This window comes from Aphelocoma coerulescens, chromosome 15, assembly GCF_041296385.1.
Source record: "Aphelocoma coerulescens isolate FSJ_1873_10779 chromosome 15, UR_Acoe_1.0, whole genome shotgun sequence".
Taxonomy (NCBI): Eukaryota; Metazoa; Chordata; class Aves; order Passeriformes; family Corvidae; genus Aphelocoma; species Aphelocoma coerulescens.
The window spans coordinates 10348864-10371024 of record NC_091029.1 but is presented as its reverse complement, the minus strand read 5'-3'; the positions used below and the strand labels follow the sequence as shown (position 1 = coordinate 10371024).

At 45.7% G+C, this 22161-nt stretch overlaps 2 protein-coding genes across 11 annotated transcripts in view; one reads left to right on the top strand and one right to left on the bottom strand.

The window, feature by feature from the left end:
* Window positions 1-52: 52 nt before the first annotated feature.
* Window positions 53-7571, top strand: ACADS (acyl-CoA dehydrogenase short chain). Of its 3 annotated transcripts, XM_069030674.1 has the most exons (10): window positions 53-157; window positions 474-634; window positions 2117-2266; window positions 2430-2541; window positions 2910-3061; window positions 3349-3519; window positions 4713-4850; window positions 5117-5212; window positions 5543-5599; window positions 6231-7571. In XM_069030674.1, exons 1-10 carry the CDS (start codon window positions 106-108, stop codon window positions 6381-6383), a joined length of 1242 nt encoding a protein of 413 aa, XP_068886775.1. In that variant the 5' UTR covers window positions 53-105; the 3' UTR covers window positions 6384-7571. The 3 variants fall into 3 exon arrangements, with proteins under 3 accessions (XP_068886775.1, XP_068886776.1, XP_068886777.1); XM_069030675.1 differs by lacking the exon at window positions 2117-2266; XM_069030676.1 differs by lacking the exons at window positions 5543-5599; window positions 6231-7571 and adding an exon at window positions 5450-5535.
* The window catches only part of SPPL3 (signal peptide peptidase like 3), a 77056-nt gene continuing 62360 nt past the window's right edge, over window positions 7466-22161 (bottom strand). For all 8 annotated transcript variants that reach the window (XM_069030672.1, XM_069030673.1, XM_069030669.1 and 5 more), the window contains 5 exons: window positions 17293-17399; window positions 16144-16307; window positions 14730-14929; window positions 13589-13698; window positions 7466-12863 (listed from right to left, as the gene is read on the bottom strand). In XM_069030672.1, the coding sequence (XP_068886773.1) occupies window positions 12792-12863; window positions 13589-13698; window positions 14730-14929; window positions 16144-16307; window positions 17293-17399 (653 nt within the window). In that variant the 3' untranslated portion in view covers window positions 7466-12791. The remainder of the gene's footprint in view (window positions 12864-13588; window positions 13699-14729; window positions 14930-16143; window positions 16308-17292; window positions 17400-22161) is intronic.

Sequence of the window (22161 nt, the reverse complement as noted above, 5' to 3'; positions counted from 1 at the left end):
TCCCGGCGCACGGCGGCCCTGGAGGGGCGGGGCCGGGGAGGGGCCGCACCGCCAGGGGGCGGCGCGTGCGCGTTGTGGGCTCCGCGGGCTCCTTCAGGCGGCGCGATGGCGGCGGCCATGGCGGCGGTTGTGGTCCGCGGCGGCGGAGCCCCCCGGGGTAAGGGCGCCGGGAGTGGCCTCGCCCTGCTGCGGCTGCTCGGGGGTGACTGGGAGACACGCGGGAGGGGCGGGAAGGGGCCGCGGCCTGTGCAGGAGGTGGCGTTCCGGTGCCCTTCAGGGCCTGCCTGAGGCGAGTCCTCGCAGACGCGGGAGTGGCGCCGCCCTTCAGCCGGGCCGCGGCTGCGGCACCGGGGCCGCGGGAAGGTGTCCCGGAGTGGGGGGGGGGGGGCCCTCAGAGCCCTTCACGGGCCGGCGCCCACCCCTGGCCCGGTGTGAAGGGCAGCGGCGGTGCTGAGTCCCCTACCCGCTTCCAGCGCTGGCCCTGCGGTGCCGGCGGCTGCACACCGTGTACCAGAGCGCGGAGTTGCCCGAGACACACCAAATGCTGCGGCAGACGGTCCGGGACTTCGCGGAGAAGGAGCTGATGCCGCTTGCAGCGCAGCTGGACAAGGAGCACCGCTTCCCGGCCGAGCAGGTGGGTGCGAGGGTTGGGATGGCACAGCCAGAGACTCCCTTCCTGCTGCTCTGGGGCAGGACCGCTCGGGGTGAAGCAAAATGTACATCCAGCTCCGGTTTAGCAGAAAATTGAAGTTTAGACCAACTCGTTGCTCTGCATATGGACGTTGTAATTCCCACAGGGCATTTCGAGCTCTTCACCTTTACTTGTGTGTCTCTGTATCTGGCTCTAGTACCACTGAGTTTTTAGTTCTCTTACTGACTTACCTGTGGACTGTAATACAAATTATAAAATTAGTTTATAAAATTAATGAAATAATTTTACAGACTTGCACATAATGGTTTATGGTGAGGAAGCATAGATGATGTGAATGCATTTCAGATGCTGGAAAAAAGATATCAGGAGGTATATGCTGATCATCCTCTGGGGGTGTGAACAAATTGAAATTCTAGCCAAACCTGTGATTTCTCTTGGAGAAGGACACACCAGTGTGCGTGTTAAGCAATGAGATACAAAGTTGTAGCAAAATAGATCCTGTTACATTAGCCAAGAGGCTCCAAGCAAACGCTGTCGCTGTCGGAGGCATGGGAGTTTTGTCACATTCCTCTTTCTAGTAATATATAAGGATCGTAGCCAGGAAAGTCACGCTTATGGTAAGGAAGAAAATAATTTTACTCCTTACTGTTCTCATCTGAGAATTTTATATTTGATTCTGAGTCTTTTGACTTAAATGTGTAGGGCAAAATTCAAAATGTAAACAAGTGTTTAATAAGATAAAGCAACATATGTAGAATGAGTGGCTGTCTTGTTCATCCTCTGGATTTGATATGGAGGATTGGTGTTTTGGGTGCCCATATAGGAGGGAAATTATCTAAAAATTCTACCTGGTTCCTCTAAAAGCAAGCAGAGGCTTGTGGTTGCAAAGCAAGGGGTCTAGCTGGGGAACTTGGGGTAGATGATTGCAATATAACTAACAGAAGATTCTCTGGGAAGCAAGATCTGGCTTTATTGGGAATGAAAAAAATCACCTTGCACACTGTTTTCTGCAGTCTTTCATTCTGTAAAATTCTTCCCTTGTGCAGTCCTAGGCTGAAGCTCAGCAGACTCAAAGGTAAAGTTCTGATGATTTTTATCAGCTAGAATTCCCGTTTCTACTGACAGGAGACATGCAAGGAGAGAGCTTTGGTGGGAGTCTGAGGAAATGCTGGTGGAGTTCTCTCTCCCTATTTCACCTTCAAAAGGCTCCCCCCTTCCCAGTACTGAAGAGAGCTCTTTAAACAAGCATGAGCCTAAACCACAGTGACTGTGTACAGCTCCTGCTGAAGTCACTGGGATCTGGGGACATTTACCAGTTTGTTCCAATTCCCATTTCACCAGGAGTTTTGTACATCTTTTCCTCTGGGTGTAGCCCTCCCATGACCTGTCTTGCTCTCCATGTGTCTGTGTTTGCCTGCACACTGGTGCTGGAGAGGACGTGACCTCTCCATTCCCTGTGTGCAGGTGAAGAAGATGGGTAGCTTAGGGCTGCTGGCTATGGATGTGCCAGAGAAGTACAAAGGAGCAGGCCTCGACTACCTGGCCTATTCCATTGCCGTGGAGGAGATCAGCAGGGGCTGCGCGTCCACGGGCGTCATCATCAGTGTCAATAATGTGAGTGTGAGGGGCAGGCATGGAGTGAGGTCGGCATGGGAGAGGGGTGTTTGGGAGAAGTTAATCTGTTCCTGTGGTGGGTTCTGGTGTGTTGGAGAGCACATAGGGAGTTACTGGATTGGTTGTACCTTCAAGAGGCACTAACAACACTAAATTCTTAAAGTCCCTGTATTTAGGGCCAATACTCAAGTTTGGCTCTGAAGAGCAGAAGCACAAGTGGATCGCTCCCTTCACCAGTGGAGAGAAAATTGGATGTTTTGCCCTCAGTGAACCAGGTGATGTGACTGTTACCATCCCTGTTGCAAAGAACGTGGCGTAGCTTCTTTCCTTGGTCAGGTTTAGGATGGACTTCAGGTCTTTGAAAGTGGAACAGTTTGTAGAAAGGTGGTTTATAGCAGTTCTGTGCAAGTGAAGTCTTGGAACTGCCATCCTATGGTCCCTGCTGAAAGTACTCATTCCCTGTGGGAGCAGAGCTCTGGACACATCGTGCACACATGGGCCTTTCCCCATCCTGTGGGAGGGAAAGTGGTGCCACTACCACAGTTCAAGAGGTGCCGTGAGCCGATGGGGTGCAGGTGGGGGGTGGGTTTGCCCCCAGTGTGTCACCCATCACCTGAGGTTTGTTTGCTGCTGCTTTGCTCAGGAAACGGCAGTGACGCGGGTGCAGCCTCCACTGTGGCGCGCCTGGATGGGGACGAGTGGGTTCTGAACGGCACCAAGGCCTGGATCACCAACGCCTGGGACGCCTCGGCCACAGTGGTGTTTGCTACTACGGATAAATCCCTGAAGCACAAGGTGCAATAGTTTGTACAAGTCAGGAAAAATGGGTGGGAGTCAAGGAGTTGTGGAGAAGCAGTTTGCAACAGCTTTGTTGCAAAAACAGACTCTGTTTTTGAAGCCGTGCAGGCATTGAGCACAGGAGGGGCTGATGTGCACTGGCTTTGTTCTGTCTCAGCTCTCTCCTCCCTCCTCTTGGTTACCTAGACGTGTGGCTTTTATGTAAAATGGAGGAAGCCTGTTGACAGCCAAGGAAGTGGGAAGGTAAGAAGGTACCACTCCTAAGAGTTTGGGTCTTGTTGCAGGGCATTAGTGCATTCCTGGTTCCCATACCAACAGCTGGGCTGTCACTGGGGAAGAAAGAAGACAAACTGGGAATCCGAGCCTCTTCCACTGCCAACCTGATATTTGAGGACTGCCGGATACCCAAGGCCAACCTCCTGGGGCAGCCAGGAATGGGCTTCAAAATTGCCATGGTAAGAGAGGGATGGGGTGCAGCTGTGGGTGTGTACAGCCATAGCTCCCAAGCTTACCATTTTATAAACCATTTCCAGAGGCAGTCACTTCAGTGAGGACTGCTTGCATAAGCTGTTCTCTGTCATGTTAAGCTGATGACCCTTCTTGCCAACATGGGAGGAATCATTCCCAGAGCTTGATGAATGTTTAATTTACACAGATCTTTGACAGCACTTCTATTGTGGTGGTTCTCAGCTGAAGGAATGCTGATGCCACTGAGGTGCTGTGTCAACAGGGGTAGTATATTTTTTCTCCTTTCTGAACCCTCTGTTTCACCAGTTTGTACCCATAGATGAAGGGAAAACATGGCATTTCCCCATGTGAATACTGTGGCAGAGGAAAGTTGTCCTGGAAGCCCAGGACAACCTCTGGATCTCAAGGTGAATGACAGCTGAGTTATGGTATGGATATGACTTCTGAGGAGGATTAAGGCAGCTGGAAACAGCTTTGTTTCCTGCAGTGAGGCACTGCCCCTATGAGAGTGGTCACTGCTCTCTCTGGAGGGGCAAAACACCCTTTGTTGGCCTGACATTTTGGGCTAAGCTCCCTGGAGCAGAGCCTATTCCATTATGTCCAGAACCAAAAGTGGTTGGTGACTGACTGGTTCATTTAAAGACCTTCAGCCCAGGGTTGAGAAGATGAAGCCTTTTCTCCCTGTGCTGCAATTTCTTCCTGTGCATAGTGGGGCAGAGCAGGTGTTTGAGCGAAGTCAGGTAATTGACTGGATTCACTAATCAGTTTGAAAAATGCTTTCACATGTGTGTCCTAATGATGAGGGCAAAAAAGGAAAACTGACCAGATTTCCAAAGTAAAATCAGCTGCAGAGTGAGTCAAGGGTCTGCCTGAAGAGTTCTTTCCAGTCCCTTCCAGAGCAGATCCTTGTGCCGTTTCCCTTATTTTGCACCCTCTTTTTTTCTCCCAGCTAATAAGCAATCCCTCTCCTTTCTGCTTCTGTTGTTGTACTCTGGCCTTCCCTCTGCAGTGCCAGTGCCTGTTATAGCTCTCTATTCCTGCATAACTGGAAACATTCTGAATTCTTCGACCAGAGGATTTTAAGGCTACAGCCGCTTTCTGGCAACATCAGAAATGTGCGTGTACTATTCTTGATCAAGTATGACTTGACATATATATATATATTTCATGTCTTTCTCAGCAAACTCTGGATGGAGGAAGGATTGGTATTGCCTCACAGGCGCTTGGAATAGCACAGGCAGCTCTGGACTGTGCTGTGGATTATGCTGAGAAGAGAATGGCCTTTGGGTCACCCATCACAAAGCTCCAGGCAGTGCAGGTACAAGCTGGGCACATGGAGCAGTTCCACAGGGTGCTGGGGCTGGTGGAAAGTCTGTGTGTGCTCTCGGGTGTGGTATCAGGTACACAGTGAACTTTGTACTGTCTGGGATAAACAGGGTGATAATTCTGTTTTCAAACACTGTTAAAACTAGGTGTTGGGACAGAGGCTCCTTGTCCTTTACTGGCCCCAGGGGTGGGAGAATTCAGCTATGTCCCCTTGAGCAGGCAGAGGCCCTGGACCAAAGGCAGTGTTTGTTGTTGCAGTTCAAGCTGGCAGACATGGCTGTGGCCTTGGAGGGTGCACGCCTGCTGACCTGGAGAGCTGCTATGCTGAAGGACAATGGAAAGCCCTTCACTAAGGTATTTCCAGCCCTGCTTTTGTCCAGCAGCCACAGCACAGGACACAGGCTTGAGGCCAGGGAGCATCATGGTGCTCAGCGCCTGTCCAGCCAGCGCTGCTGGGGTGTAACCACCAGCAGGTCCTGGGCCTGCTGCCCACCCTTGGGCAGCCTGCCGAGTTCAGCACTGGTTGTAGCTGAGCGGAAAAGGGTGGCTGCTCTCAGCTTGCACCATCATCAGGCCTGTCTCTCTGCACAGGTGCTCTGTGAGCCTTCAAGCTCCTTGGGCAGGTGAGGGGCTCGCTCCTTTGTGTGATAGCTGGACCCTCAGTGATGTTTTCCTTTTCCAAAGGAAGCGGCGATGGCCAAACTGGCTGCATCAGAAGCTGCAACGTCCATCGCTCATCAGGTAACTCAATTGACAACTTTGATGTACATCATGTGGGAAGGGACTTTGGATGTCTCACAGGTGATTTGGGATGGTGGGATGGAATTTACTAATTTATATTTGAAACACATCAACCAAGCAAGCAAGCAAGCAACCTTTGGCTGACACCGATTAGCACAACCATCTTCATGGGTTGTGGGGAAGTAGGAGGATGTCAGGGGTTTATACTGGCCTGTCGCAGCTGTATAAAGTGGTCTGTCCAGGGCAGTGGCAGTTTTAAGAAGGAGCAGCAATGTGGGAGAGAGCATGGGGCCACCAGTCATCACCATGGCACCTGGATCAGATCCTCTGTTCCTCAGTTTAGTGTCCCCCATCTTTAATAAAAGTATCTTAGCTGAATACAGATCACTAACAGATACCTCTGAAGCAATTAATTGTCCATCTGGAATATCCATACGGCTCTTACCTGGATCAATCCTGTTTATTCCTATGATTGCAAATGAGATGCAGTCATCCCTTTGTGTCCCACCCTCCCCATTATACTTGCAGTAGGCTCAACTCCTCTTAAAGTGGCTTTGTGTGTGTGTGTGCACATTCTGTAGAAGACATTTCTTGAGCCTGCTTCCTTTCTAACCTGCTGCCTTTGTTTCAGGCTATCCAAATCCTGGGTGGGATGGGCTATGTGACAGAGATGCCAGCAGAACGCCACTATCGCGATGCTCGGATCACTGAGATCTACGAGGGGACTAGTGAAATCCAGAGACTGGTGATCGCAGGCCAGCTGCTGAAGGCCTACCGAGGCTGAGGAAGCTGACTGGAGCAACCTACTGCCCCAAGTGCCTTGTAATGGTGCATAACAGTGGCAGAGTTGGACCCTCTTGACTGAGGCTAATGATGGAGGTTTTCCTCACCAATGAGTAACTGACACTCTAGTTAGAATGTGTTGATTCTTCTTTGGACAAAATCTGGTGCACGGAGGCTGGTTGAGGTTTGTAAGTGATGGCTGTGAGTGCAGGAGGGAGGAGGCAACCTGCACTTGTAGGGCAGTGTGGGGCTTTTCCTAGACTGGGCTGTTGGAACGGCTTGGTAGTGGCAAATTGACAGCACTTCCCAGCCCCTCCCTGTTTTGCTAAACTTGCACTATGTGGCACTGGATAACCAGTGCCAGTGTTAGAGGTGCTGAGCGCCACAACTCCTTTGCCCTGCTCCAGGCTGCGGGTTATGTGCCTCTGCAGATCAGACTGCAAAGGAGTTCAGCTGTGGGATGCAGCTGTGTGTGAGCTCCTAATGGGACAGAGGCTGGGCTGAGGCAATCCCTGCAGCAGGGCACTTCTCACTTCCAGCAGGAGAGAAGCTAGACAGGAGGACATGCAGGGACAACCTATACACAGAGTGCTCTGGGCACAGACTGTGGTTGCTCTCTGTGTATATGTGAAAACACAGATCAGAAAGAATCCCTCAGTCTGGGCCAGCAGAGCCCAGCACCTGCTCACTCAGCTGCTCTGGGATGTAGGGATAGAAGGACAGCCAAGCTTCAGTGCCTAGGACTATTCTGTAAAAAAGAAACAACCAAACAACCCCCTCTGCTCCCAAATCTGCTTCTACACTATCAACAGGAAGGCAAGTGCTTGAAAGGGCAGTAAACAGCCTTTAATGTCTACATGTTTTGGGCAACAAGGAAATGAAGACATAACACACAAACCTCACCAGGAAGCTTTAGCAGTAGTACATCCTCAATCAGTGAGTGTTGTAAGACATTAACTCTTAGAAGAGTCAACAGCCAAAGGAAAAGCTCTAAACTCAGGAAAAGAGGGAAGAGGATTAAGACTACAGCCTCTGTGGTCCAGTCCACCTCCTTGTCCAAACAAATACACTAGAGGTAAATGGTTATTTTCCTGTGGTGCCATTTATTTAGACTTGTGTGCAGAGAAGAAGAGCAGGATTCTGTTACATGAGAGAGCAGAGAAGAGAAATAAAACCTGATTTTAAAGGACCACCACTCCCTCACCTTTTTTTTAAATGCAGATATGAATTAATTTAGAATAATTTCTTCCAGTCACAAGAAAGAAGCAGAAACCAACAGGGCCTGCATACACCAGTGAGGCCAGTTCTCAGTGATGTCAGTCATCCCTGCGCAGGGTGCTGGAGGGCAATGGTGTGTTGGGGCGAGGGCCTCAAGTGCTGAGTTTCTCCTTGCTGCTCTCCAAAGCATAAGGATTGATACAATTCACCAGGCAGTGCATTCAACAGGAGCATTCCTACTGGAAAACCATTCCAGTGATCATGAATATGTTGTAAATTATGGAGGGCTTCTCTGAATGAGAAGACGGAGAGAGACTTCCCTAGCTTGATTTTAGCCTGTGTCACCACTTTGATTGCTGCAGGCTCACTTCTATGATGGTATGTGAGGATGTGGGATACCATTTAATAGTAACTTCTCCTTGTAGCCTCTTGAGGTAGAACAGGAGCTGCAGGTACATGAGGACTTCAGCAGTGCGGAGTTCCTGTTATGCTGCGCTCCAGCTGACCCCAGAGTAAGCCAGCCCAGTCAGTCACACTTCTGCCAGCCCCTTTCTCCTCTCATCTAAGCATTGCTTGGAGCCACTGTGCTGTCAGCACTTGCTGCCCTGGCCCTCTTCACCCTCAGCCTCCATTACCAGCTCTAATTGGCTGCAGCTTCTCTCCAGAGCAGAATGAAACTGGCCCTGTTACCCCACCATGGTGGCTGTGACCACCTCAGCTGACAGAGAGCACCTGGAGAACCTACAAGCTTAAGGTATTAGAAAAAGGTGCTTTTTTTTTCTTTTTTTCCAGAAAGCTTTCAAACAAAATCTTTCTGAAAGTTTTTCCCTGCTGCCACAGATTCAGAGAGATCTCAGTCCCCTGTGACACTGCACTGACCACGGCAGTGCTTTGGGGTAAAACAGCATGGTTACACACAAAGGCACAGAGCTCCCAGGGTAAAGCAATGGCTCTTCTCAGAGCAAGATACTTCAAGCTTACTCCTCGCTGCTGCTGGCTGAGAGAACTTTGTGTGATGAGTGTGTGTCTGCTCCTCAGGGCTGTTGCAGAGGAACTGCTGAAAAGGCAAAACACAAACTAAGTTTTGCAGCATTATATCAGAAACTCTTATCAAGCCACCCTCAGCACACCCAGGTGTAGGCAGGGCAAGGCTCTCCTTGGAGAAAAGGGTCTGTTCACAGATGAAGCCACAACTTTCTATCAATTGACAAACTCAGCCAACATTGCAAACTTGGGGCACAGAGATGAGAAAACCAGGTTATACATACATTAGAAACAAGTGGGCTAGGAGATTAGTCACTTTTCAAGAACAAAAGCTACACTTCTCAAGGACTTTGTGGTTTTTGCCCCACAATGGTCTTAAGAATACATGAAACTGATTATGAGGCATGAAGCAGGTGGAGCCTGAACTAGAATACTTTCTTAGAAAACATAGTTACAGTAACTAGAAGTTACTTCCTGCCCCACCTTAGACCTGATAGCTCTTATATCACATAGCTCAGACTCTTTGAGTTCCCAACAGACTAAAGGAAGAGATGAGCTGTTCTGAAAAAAGGACAAATTTATTCTGATTTTAAATTAGATCTTTGTTTTGCCTAAGATGAGAGCCTTCACTATCAACACAGACCTGGCAACAGCCACACATTCAGGTTATATTGGGAATTTGGAAAAGATGGAAAATACTAAATTTGAAAGACATCCTGAAGTAAAAAAGCAAAGTGTCTGGAAGAATAATAGAATAGTGATAAGAATATGTGACAGTGGAATAGTGATAAGAATATGTGACAGTGCTACAACTTGAATGAAAAATGAAGTTTACTACTTCTTACCTAAAAAAACAATTTCAAATTCAAATTTTGAAACTCATGTTTGCAAGGTGAAGTGTGACCTTAGGAAAATGACAGCATACAAACAGTACCATTTATAAACTATTCCCAAAGATGCAGCAGAGAATGAGACCTGTCAGCAGATTTGTACGCTACAGTTCTGGTCCATGTCCTGGGATACTATAAGCACACCCTAGTCTATCACTTTTTTGCCAGCCTTTTACCTCTTGCAAGAAGGCTTATGTTAGTCAGTTATTAAAATAGTTATTTTTAACAACTTTCCAGAAGAAAGGGCAGGTGGTTGGGCAATCTCACTGCAGGACTTTGTGTCAAGTAGTTTATTAAGGAGTTCAACAAAGAAGGCATCAGACCCAACAGAGTCCTGTACCAGACCCAACAGGGACAGGAACCCAGGTCCTATACTGTCTCCCAAAATCCAGAGGACCCAAAGCAGCCTGTACAGCTTGATCCTCAAGAAGAGGAGCCACAACAGACTGGAAAGACAAGGATCAAAGGTCCAATCTATGCAGGGAGGGCCCACAGCTGAGCAGCCAGGTAGGATCCATTTCTAATCCCCCTGAATGGTTGAAGTGGTTTAAGGTGGGTTCGCTGTGGGACAAAACTTAGCAGCTTTAACTTAAAGCTCTAGGAGAGCACTTTTCTTAGGACAGTTAAACTTCAGTGAACCTCTGCCAAGCACCAAAGTCCTTTTCCTGCTGGCTGAAGGGGCAGCAAACCCCTTCCAGTGCAATGTGTGCTCACCTGGGCGGGGCCAGGGCGGGGCAGCAGCATAATTTTGAGGGGCAGAGACAGAGGGCTCAGTAAGGGCATACTCGGGTCTCCTGGTGCAGGAGAAGGGCACAGAGTGCAGGAAGGCAATACAGCTTAACAAGGAAGGCCAGGCTTTTTCTGGAAAGCTAAATTAATTCTCATTAAGTATTTAACAATTAGCACTTCTAGAACTTTTTCCAGAATGCTTCTCTAAGGGTAGAAATTGTTCATAACGATGCTTTGCAGGCATGGCATAAAAATGCTGCTGCAAAACAGAGAACAACCTTGTATTTTAATTCCAGAGGAATTCCAAAAAAATAATTCTGAAGGAGGGACCTGATGTGAAGCTGATGGCACCTGAGCTGTGCACAACTGTCAGGTAGGCTGGGCAGATAAAGCAGCAGCAAAGTGGATCGGAAGTTGTTATTCCACTGCCTGGAACCTCTCAGCAAAACAAAAGCCACCAAAAAAGTCTTTTTTACTTGAATACCCTCCTCAATATTTTATTCACCTTAGGTTTGAGGTATAGCTCAAAATGGATGCCTTTCTACTGTCCCAAGCAAGTCTGGGACCTAACACCTGGCATGAACAGAAAAAGCAGATTCTCAATGAAGAACTATTGATTTCATTAGAAAGTGACAGTTATCTCAGGATGAGCTTTGCAGGCACATGGTAGAGGGAATGCTTTCAGCTAAAGGAGAGGACTCGGGTGGGTGTGTATGAGAGATAAAGTCACAATGTCCCCCCTGCCACACCCATCCATATTTGCTAAATCTCAGCCCCCCTGGCCCTGAGGGCTGAGCTGTGTCTTACTGTTTTTCCTGGGACATTTCAGCTGTCTTGGAGGTGCATCCCAGCCAGCTCAGGGCATCAGCCCCTCTGCCACCTGTGCCAGACTTGCCTGAGAACAGAGGAGGGGGTTAATTTGTGACATTAATGACAGTGCACACATGTGGCTGGACAAAATTTCCTGCCATGTCCAATACACTCTTCTTGTACCACCTGACAGTGCCAAGAGCTTCAGGTGTTTCACCACCCCACCCCCCTATCTGGAACAAAACCAGTCCCAAAGTCACCTCACTGCATGGTCAGTCAGACTCCAACATTCATTCTTTTCCCATCCCACTAAAAGTTCCTAGCATCTGTCAACTAGCAAGAGCTAGGAGCTCTCGGGACAGCTCCCCAAACCCCACTTGGCACAGTGCTTGAAAGGAAAAAAGTTTAGTTACCTCAGGGAAGCCTTTCAGTCAATAAAACAACAACCGGAACTGCTGGTTTTAAAAAAGAAACAATAAAATCCACATTTTCACAGGCTACAAGTACAAAGCAGTCAACACACAAACTCCAACCAGTCACAACAGTAAAAGACAGTTTTTTCTTTTTTTTTTCTTTGAGGGGCAGGGGCATGGAAAAATACAGCACACTAATGAAACAAAATGCAAAAAATACAAAAAAATAGAAAATAGAAAAAAATGTATTTACAAGTGATACATTACTATGATCAGAAAGCACAAAGACAACTGCTGCTATAATACATGCACTGGTCAAGAAGGAACTACTAAAAACCTGCAAGGAAGCGTTTTAAAAAAAATAAATCAAAAAAAGGAGAAAAAAAAAAAAGAAAAAAGACACCCCCACCTCTTCCCCCCTCAGACACACAGGGCTGGGTTTGAACATTTTTCTTCCCTGGTTTGCTACACTGATCAAATCAAATATCCCCTAAAGTCCATGGTACAACCAGTACAAATACTACACTTGGTTTTAAATTGCAGTTTCAGTTGTAGGAGGGGGGAAAAAACAGCAGCTCATTGTAGATCCATATACATAAAGCCAGAGTAACTGCGCTACATGCTAAAAATTACAGCAAGCTCCTGTCTGCTACATAGCATGATCTTAACAGGTTTTCCTTTTTATTTATTCATATATATATCTATACGTGTGTATATATATATGTATAAAAATCGTGCCCTTTTTCACTGCAATATGACATCTGGGTGGAAATGTAACTTGTTACAACAAATTTTTATATGTATACTGCAAGAAGTCACTCAATGTCTGTGGATTTAATAAGTAACCTCACACCACAGGAAATATTTAATAAATCAAAAAAACCCAATATTGTGACAGAAGACCTTCTGTCTCAGTTCTTTTCAAAACTGAAGTCCTGCAGGAAACTGGTCCCAATGTCCACAAGGGGTTCTCTGAAGAAGCCTCAGTTTGCTTAACGGTTTTTGCATTTAGTGTTCACAAGTTTTTGAACGACTTCAAGCCGTTTTTAGTTTCAAGTCTGTCTCTTCCTCTCTCACAAAGGTAATAGTCTGGTATTAATCCATCTGAGTGAGGAAAAGAGGAAAGTGGCTGCAGTTGTACAAAGGGTCCCCAATTCCACATCTGCAGGGAGATACGGAGTCACGTGGAGCTCTGGGATTTTAGCTTTTGTTTCTTTCCCTCCTTTAATACAAAGTCCGTTCATACATGTCCCGTCACTGGTACCTTCCCAAGTACCAGCCAGTCCAGCTTTAGGAGACAACAAAGCCACAAGTTAAAGTGAAAAGGACCAAGGCAGAAGTTCAGGTCACTTCCTGTCCATTCCATCATACTTCCAGGAAACGGGAGCTGCTGGACTTGGAGTGGAAAGGCTCAGACCACATGCGACGTAGATCACCCTAGGCAGGGAAACAGCACAAGGACCATGCCCTCAGAAACTCTCAACTCTGCTTAGAATTCATATTTTAAAATGCACATAGAACTGCAAACACATCTTAGAGTAAATCTATTCTTCACCTATTTTGCAAATTACAATAGACAGTAAAAATAAATCATTTCCCTGTCAGGCCAGAATGTCTTACTTGTAGAGCCGATATACCCAAAATAGGTTTCTGATGGGAAAGAAATAATTATTTAGGTTGAAAATCCTGCCCTTTCTCATGTTCTGCTCTGCAGAGTGCTAGATGTGTGCTTCAACAACAGCCCTGGAACAGGAAAGGTAAATTTTAAAATTTCTGTTTAGAACAGGTGACGGGGAAGAGGAAAGCAAGGTTTTGCCTCTCCAATCACTGTTCAAATTTTGTACACGTATTTCATGACCAACTGGACAAGGACAAATTCACTTATTCAATTAAAACAATTTAATATTTCAGAATTTATTTAGTTTATAATTACTGGTACTTTATGTCCATTAATGATCTTCTATTTCAGGAACTCATCTCTCAGTTGCTCAGTCCTCTGAAATGAAGACTGACCTGACAGTAGCGGTCCCTCTGTTCTGAGCCAGGGCTGCCAGGGACACACATCCTCCTGAGATGTGTGCATTGCTGCCCAATGCAAGGACACTGACCCTGCTGCCAGCTGGCCCAGATCTTCCTGCTGCCCACACGTCCTCCCCTCTTACCTTTAAATAGGCCATGGTGAGGAGTGGCAATAAAGTGAATGGTACCAAATAGAGCAGGGCAGGCTGGGCTGCCCGGTGAATACGAGAAGCTACTGTTGCAGTTAATAAACCTGTAAGAGAAAAAAAGTCACTATAAACATCTTCAGGTTGCATGTGGATGTTTCTCAGCATTTCATCCACTGAGGTTTCCTTCACCCTCATTATGAGACACAGGTGAGGAAAAGTTACTTCTCTGTGCTTTGCTTTCCCTGAATGCAGTTAAAACAAGCAAAACAGTGAAAAATTACTCTATTTTAGTATTGGGCTGTGTTGAGCCACTTGGTCCAGTTTTGAATTTCAGACTAAGCCAAGAATAATTCAGACAAAATACAACAAAAGGTGAAGGGGGGACGCTGACTGCATTGCACTGAAGTGCTGCTCTTGAGACTGCTGGTGTGTGGCCCCTGGCCTGAGCAGTAGGGGCTCATGGGAAGGGCTGTACACATCAGGAATGACTTTCCTGAACACTTGCCAGAAGGGAGCGTAGGGGGAAAAAATCGAGGTGTGGGGGAAAGAAGGCTATTGGTAGAAAATGATCTTTCCTTTTCAGCCTCAGAAGGGCCACAGGAGGTCAGGATACGCACACGCATGCCCTGACTGGAGGGAAAAGCCTGTTTTATACTAGGCAGGAAAGGGCTGGCTACAGCAAATTATAAACAGCATTCCAGTTGTAACTACTGATGATTTTCTGTATGTTCTACTATGTCACAGGATGAGAATACAAATATGCAGGAATTGCCTAGGTGAATTGCTTAGATCTGCTATGTACTGTGCACAGCAAAATTCATCTGGAAACTCCCATATTTTTCCCATCACTCAGGTATGAACTACGACACTTTCTATGCCAGTGAAGCAAAGTGCCAAGCGCTAACAAAACCACTGATAATCTCTTTCATCCTCTATGTAAAATACAACTACAAAAAAAAAAGTCTCAAAGACTATAGACCATGCCAATAAACACAAAGAGAGGAGGATTAAAAAGAACATAACCAAGCATTCTCTTAAAGCCTCTTTACACTTGCTTTCATCATCTTTTAAACCTACTACAGGAATCCCATGTCTGCTCACTTAGGCAGCTCTTCATATTGAACTAATTACTCACCTACAAAATAGCCAATAAGTGTGCAGTGAAAGTAAGAGACCTTCTGCATACGCCCAGAGATGTTCCCTGGTCCTGGGGCACCACAGGAATCACTGTTGGCTTGTTTTTTGTAGTTATCGTAGCGCAGGACGAAGCAGAGCAGAAGCCCTGGCATCACAATATCTCCAATCCCCAGCATGGAGAAGTGGCTGCCTGTGGAACTAAAGAGCAACTGGAATTGGGTTCATGCCCAAAACACAAGATGACAAGCTCTAGACTGCCTCCACTGTGGTTTTGAGCTTCATTTGGCACAGCCCCCCTTTCTACCAGCAAACTTGCACATAGCAGAACCCAATGCTGGCTAATGAGGTTTTCCTCAGTGATTTCTCCACCACCTCAGCTTTACACAAACCATTTGGGCAGGGACGACATTGCTCCAAACCAGTTTCCCTCTCCCAGTAGTGTTTACACTGCTTTTGCCCTTAACTCACTCAATGAACAGATCCATTGACACAGTATTTCAGTCCTCTCCCTCCTCGGCGCTGATGAGAGGGACCAGCTGGCCCTTTTTATCTGAGTGTTTGATTACCATTGATAGGCAGTGCACCTTCATCCCCGTACACATAGATATAAAACAAGGCAGTACACCCATTTTGGATATTCAGACAAAACAGAAAACTACAGTCTTGTCAGATTCCCAGAAAAGAGCCAGTTGTGAAAAAGATTAAGAACTAAAATTGTCTATTATCTTAAATCCAAGATGTTTTTCATGAAAATGAAGGCAAATTAAGTTATCACAAAGTTGACAAAGTGAACAATTTTGTTTTCATCATTGCAGACAATCATCTTCTAATCTCTCTAATTTCAGCATCCCAACACCTAAAGAAACAAGAACAGAATAATATGCCAACAAAACCTACTGCTTGACTGCTGCTGCACTGAGCTTACTGCCCCACCAGGCCCTGGGTGTGTCTGCTTATAGATCTGAGCCATCAGGGAACACTGGAGCAGGGACATATGGAATAATCTCCCTCCAGCACTGTGCTTGCCTGGTAACCCACCCTTGCCTAGATCAGTTTCCAACCCCTTCCCAATCATCTGCAATTATTCAGTAATCCAGGCTATTCTGATGTTATAATAGACCTCAGATCTTTTGCTTTTAAGTGTGAGGTCACACTAGCAATCATCAGGCTGCAGAACTCACACAAACGTTGAAAAGTGTATGCTCCTCTGAACAGGGCACCTTTTACCCCAGTCAGGGTCTTTTCTCTACGAATGAGCAAGGTGTCCAGTCCTCACTGCTCATTATACTCCTCTAGCATGAAGAGGGAATGACTGAACAGGGATCTAGGCTGGTATTTCCCAACAGAATTAGTACTGCTAAGTCTACGGAGGGAAAACATTTCTCATGTAATATAGTAAAAGAAGCTTTTACCTTGGGAATACAAGTTTGCCAGGCAGTGACAGACGGGGAACATCTCTGCCCACATTTGGTCCCAGGTGAAGTTTCCGGGACAACACGTCCAGGGGATTATCAGCTGGTTGTGTGGCCACTTTCACCATAACATTGCTGTTAAAGATGTAGGCAGAAAAAAAGACCTACAGAGCAAGGAAATCAGAAGTCACAAACTGCAATTACACAGCAACTCAAGCTGCATGTATTTTTGCTTTGCCTATTGAAGAAAAGAAAGGATATTTTCCAAATTTTCCATATACATATGATGATGAAAGGCAAAAATTCAATTTCAAAAATTCAGATAGAACTTTTTACACTATTAATCCTCAAGAATAACTGGAATATCCTTTCTGATATCAAGATAATGATTAGTATTGAGATCCTTTGGCAAAGGATCTGTCTGGACAACAAGCAGATAGTGTGGGATGACAAATGCAGATAACAGCACCCTGAATATAGGAGAAAGCTGCAGAACAGAGAAGAGGTGATCATAGTGCTCACTCATAAATGGAATGAGGCAGCCCTTGTTTCCAACAGGTTTTTATGCTACAGCCCATCCCACTGGAAAACTGCCTGGCTGCCAGAGCTGTCAGTGGGTGCTGCCCTGGATCAGTGCTCAGTGTTATGCAAAGATGAAATGAACCCCTCCTCCTATTACAAAATGCATTCTGTCAGGTTTCTTGTAGAAGTGCACTAGGATTTTATGCCAACTTTTCTGGCTGCAAGTCCATTCACATTCCTGTTCTGCATATTTCACTGCTAATCAGAAGCCAACACGTGCACCCTTTGCTGGTGTGGACATGGCTTTCTTTGTGTGTATGGGAAATGCTTGTTCCCATCTTCAGAGGGCTTTCAAAATTTGAGGTCCAAATTTTTTTTTTTTATATAATATGCAAAAGTCAAAATATTCTAATCTTATTTCTGCTTTTTTTCAAGTAATTAGCAAGAAGATAATTCTGTATCCTGTTGTAGAATTCAGCATCTCAGAATGGAGTGGTGGAGCTGATCTTTTGGCTTTGCCAGATTTCATCAACTTTATACCAGCAAACTTCATGTAAAACTAGTCCCAAGCTGATTACAAATCCAAAGCATAAAAACAGTTTTAGCAAAACCAAACCAAACACTTACCCAAAAGACATCATAAATTAGTAACCCAGAGAGCAGCAAGCAGGAAACCTTCAGGCTCGGTAGCCGAACAAAGGCTATCATTGCAACGCACAGGCCCATAGCCAGAGCTACAAAATGCAAGACATTATTAGTTCATTAAAAATAGCAAAACAAACAGAAAAACACCAATCCCAAGCCACTATCTCCCGCTAGAACCCCAAGAAGCCTCTGTTTGCACCTGTGCAGCTCAGCACACACTAGATGACTGTCTAACATTTCCAGACAGTGAAATTCTTCTTAACAGGGTTAAGCAAAGTCAAAATACATTCAGTAGCCAACTGCAAACATGTCCCCATAGAAGCAGAGATCACTCTGCAGGCACAACTGCCTGTTCCACTCAACTTCCACCACCCACCACAAAGAAATGTTTCCACGTCCTTTGCGTAGAGACTCCATCTCCCCTGTACAACCCTGACTACCCACTTTAAAACAGAAGCAACAAAACAACTTTGAATTCTCTGTGCCTCAAACACAAACCTCTACTTTTCCTCTATTAGGTTTTCTAACAAACGCATAAAATAAATAAGATCCTTGACTCTTAATTCAGAAAGGGTGTGGTTACATGACTTGTTAGAACTTGGTCTAACAAACCCATTCAAACCAAACTTCTGCTTGGGCAAGACTGTGCAAGACTGCCTGAATACCATGAAACGTCACCGTTTAGATATCCAACAACCAAAATGTGTGTGAAAGCTTAGGGGGGAAAAATATGGGTAAGTTTTTTCCTAATCCCTCCTAAGAGTGAGTTTTCAGCCAGATCAATGAGCTGAAGAACATAACACAGCTCAGATTTTCACTCTGTACCAAGGGGAATTTTGTCAGGGTAGAAGGTAAGATTTTAAACAAAAACCCAGTCTTCACATTTGTGTCATTGCCTGCTTCTTTAAGCCCAGCCTCAGCTACCAAGGATACTTAACTGACAACTGAATGTATTTCTACTGGTTACAAGTAAATCCCCAAAGAAATACTTATAATAAAACAAATTTAAAAAAAAAATCTTAAAAAGCAAATCGGCTTTCATCTATGGTATCAGTCTATTTGTAAGGAATAATGGAGCCCTGTTGGGATCAGATTACAGTCAATCATGCAGACATTTGTCAACAAAATGTCTTCGTCTAACACGACACAGAATTTGTAAGAAGTTACAATCCCATTTTTGCCAACTGGAACTGCAGGGGAAGCCAATTCATTATGCATATGCCCACCAGTGTGACAACTGGACTCAGCCAAAATGGACAAATTAACTTCTGGATTCTCAGGCTGTAATTATGGGGCTGTGAAGCCACCTTACACTTGCATTTCACCTGAAAGCTGGGGCAATCTTCCATCCAATCACTAGGGAATCACATCCATATGCATTCAAAGAATAAGCATGCCCCAAAAGCCTCCTGCCAGCGTGGCTGCTTGCAGTGCCCAGGGGCTGCATCCCAGCAACTCTGTCAAGTCCACCTTATCTCTTGAGAACTGGCAACCTTAGCACAACCCCAAGTGTCACAGCAGCCAGTTTGAACAAAGCAATGGGATTACTGACATAAAAATGCACCCTAAGTCATGCTGCGCAACTGTAACAAATGGCACAGCAAGCTACAAAATGTGAGCAAATTATTGAGTTTTGAAAAATTTTACACAGCAAAGCAGCAAGAAAAAGAACTGTATTCAGTAATTCAGCATAGCCGTCAGTTACAGACTTCCTGGGCAGAAGAGCAAATACAAGGGAACAGACATTTAAATCAAAGAGGTTTCTCTAAAGCCAGTGTCAATAATAGCTCAAGCAAGCCTATATTTAGGAGAGGATTTTCAGGTTATAATTAATGAGAAATGGAAATATTGTAACCAGTGTGAGTTTTATCTATTGGTCACACACTCCATTTCTCTCTCACTGAACACAGGCACATGGCCAAGGCATCAAACTAAGCAAATACTGGGTAGAAAAGGAGATGGAAAAATCCTTCAGAGCTGACAGTGAAATACACATGCTAATAATTACACAGTTTTGCAACTGCTTTAAGAAACGCTGGTAAATTTAAAAAGCAAGAGAAGCAGGAATGCCCAAGAGCAAGTACAAGTAATATGGGCCAAAGTGCAGTCAATGGACTTCTCTAAATGGAAGCCAGCTTCCCTATCCAAGCTCATGCATAGTGTTAACAAACAATATAAGGCAAATCTTCACTGAAATATACTCCAGATCATTAAAAAATAGACAAAGATGAGAGAAAGAAAGAGAGGTAGAGCAGCCACACAACCAGCAGCTCTAGTTTGGAAGTGCTGTGCAATTGGTTAACAAGGCTGAATAAGAAAACACTGGAAGAGTTAACCCTCAATTAACAGAACAAATTAACTCCAGAGTTCCTGCAAACACACTTCTTATGGAATAGGGATATTCTGAGGATTAAGAATATTCTTGCATATGTGATTAGACTCTCTGGCAGCTTTCCAGCTCTCCTGCATCCACAGCAGGTGAAAGCTCCAAGATGCTGGTGGTGTGGGGTCTGGTTTACAAAGACTTCATAAGCTAGGGAAGCTTTAACTTCTCCCACAAGCCACCAGGTTGTGGTGGATCTGATCTAATCACAGTGTATTTTAAAAGAAAGGAATAAGAGCACAGGCCCAATTGCTGCTGCAGCTCCCGGGGTATCCGTGACCATGCCATTCACTCTGTAACTACAGATATTCCATACATCTATAACATTCCTGTTGTACATCTCCAGCTCTGCCCACTATTTAGGAAAGCTTTTATTTTAACCAGGCTTTACCAGAGAATGGTGACCATCCTCGGAGATTCTGTCATCAAACAATCTGCTCTGAGAAATAAGCATTTCAATACCTATAAATGTGCATCATCACATGCCAGAACAAACTCCCCAGAGCCAACATGGGCTCACTCTACCGGGTAACACGTCCCTGCCTTTAGAAGCACTTCAGCCAAGGGCTGTGCAGGCAGGGGCAGGGTAGGATTTGGGCAGCAAAGGCTGTCCCAGCAGGAACCACCACACCTCGATTTTGTAAGGCCTGGCAATTACCAAGAAGTAATTCCCGCGTTCTCCTCAGCTCTCGAGCAGCAACGCTCTTTCACACTGAGAAAATCAACTGCACAGCCCCGACCGAACACCTAGGACTCTCCATGTGCTGCTGCTCAGAAGGAACACCCACCCTGTTCCTCCAGATCCTCCTCCAGCCCCGCCCAGGCAATGAGCAGTACATTCACAACACCTGGTTCATTCTCTGCCGACAGCCAAACCGAGGATCCTCCCGGGCCAGGTGCAGCCAGCAGCTGCCAGCGCTGCCTTAAGGACAGGACACTTGGATGCACGTGGGCAGCGGTGCTGATGTCTGCACTGCTGCCCACACTGCCCTCCGCATGGGAGTCTCTGGCATCTCCAGGACTCCACCACAGAGAAGGCAGAGATGATGGGATCCCACATGCAGCAGCACAGTACGAGGACTAAAGCCCCAGTGAGTTTCCCTGATAAAGGCCAATAAAAGCAATTCCTTATTTAGTGTCACTGGCAAACACTGATTTAAATGGATTTGAACAAATGACAGGAGGATCACCTATATAGTTCAAGCTCCCTTAATATAAACTACATAAAATAATTCAAAGCGAGATAGCAGCAACACAATTCAGTAAATCATAAAAACCTCAAGACAAATAAAAGCCAGACACCACTCTGCACCAGCAGCTCAGAGCTCTGTAGATTAATTACTGCAAAGTCCACCATGTCAGACTGAAGCACTCACAAAAATAACTATTTTTAACTAAACGCTTCTGCTGGTATCTCAGTGTAGACAACTCTTCACATTCTGCCAAAATCCACACTTGACATTCCTTTAAGCTTTGCAGCTACTGCAGATCAAGTGTCACCCTTGATTTCATGGTAGGCTACTCTGTTTATCACAAAACAGACTTTGTCTGCAATTTTTCATTTAGTATCTGGTATTTTAAAAGGTATTTCCCTTCCATACAACAGGTGGGAGCTTTAAAGCAGTTCAAACCATGAATGAAGCATAACGCCCATATACAAAAGAAAGAATGAAGATGCCGTGAGAGGTTTCAGTAGTAAGGACTTGCTGCTGCTGCTGCCTCATTTAGGAGAAACTGGAAGCTGATGGGATGAATGTTTTCTATTGTAACAAACAATTTCAAGGGCAGGTAATGCTGCAATTTTTCCTCAAGCAATCAAGACCTCAGGGTGCCATTACACCATGTCCTAAGCCAATTTAGGAGCCTGACACTGCTGAGAAGCAGAGGTCCTGCTCCTGGCTACCCCTTCATGCCTTTGCTATTATATCGACTCCATCCCCTCAGATCCCATCATGCTGCCACTTACCTTCTGCACATACCTGACTACACAATAATCCATCTCACTGCAGCAGCAGAAAAATAGGCTAGCAAAACCCAAGTATGCTGCCATTCTAGTGAGCTGGATCAGTTTACCATGTGATTAAGTGAGTGCCAGAGCTAGCACAAGAGATTTGGAAGGCAGGAGGGAAGGATGAAGGCTGCTTTTCAGAACAGTAAACTGTGAATTCAGGTCAACCACCAAGAAAAAAAAAACAATAAATCACACCCTCAAGCCAGCTGGCTGATTGCCAGTTTCACCCAAGGCCATCTCAGCACCCAAGGCAAGCATCGCTGAGATTAAAGACAACCAGCTACTGTGAGCTGCCTCATATAACAAATTATTTGAGCATTGGAACCAATAAACAACAAGATGCACAGCAAAAATTAACCAGATTTTTAGGCTCAAGCTATGAATCATACACAACCACTGTCTCCACACATTAACTCAATCCGGCCATTCACCCTACACCACATGGTAGATGTGTTTG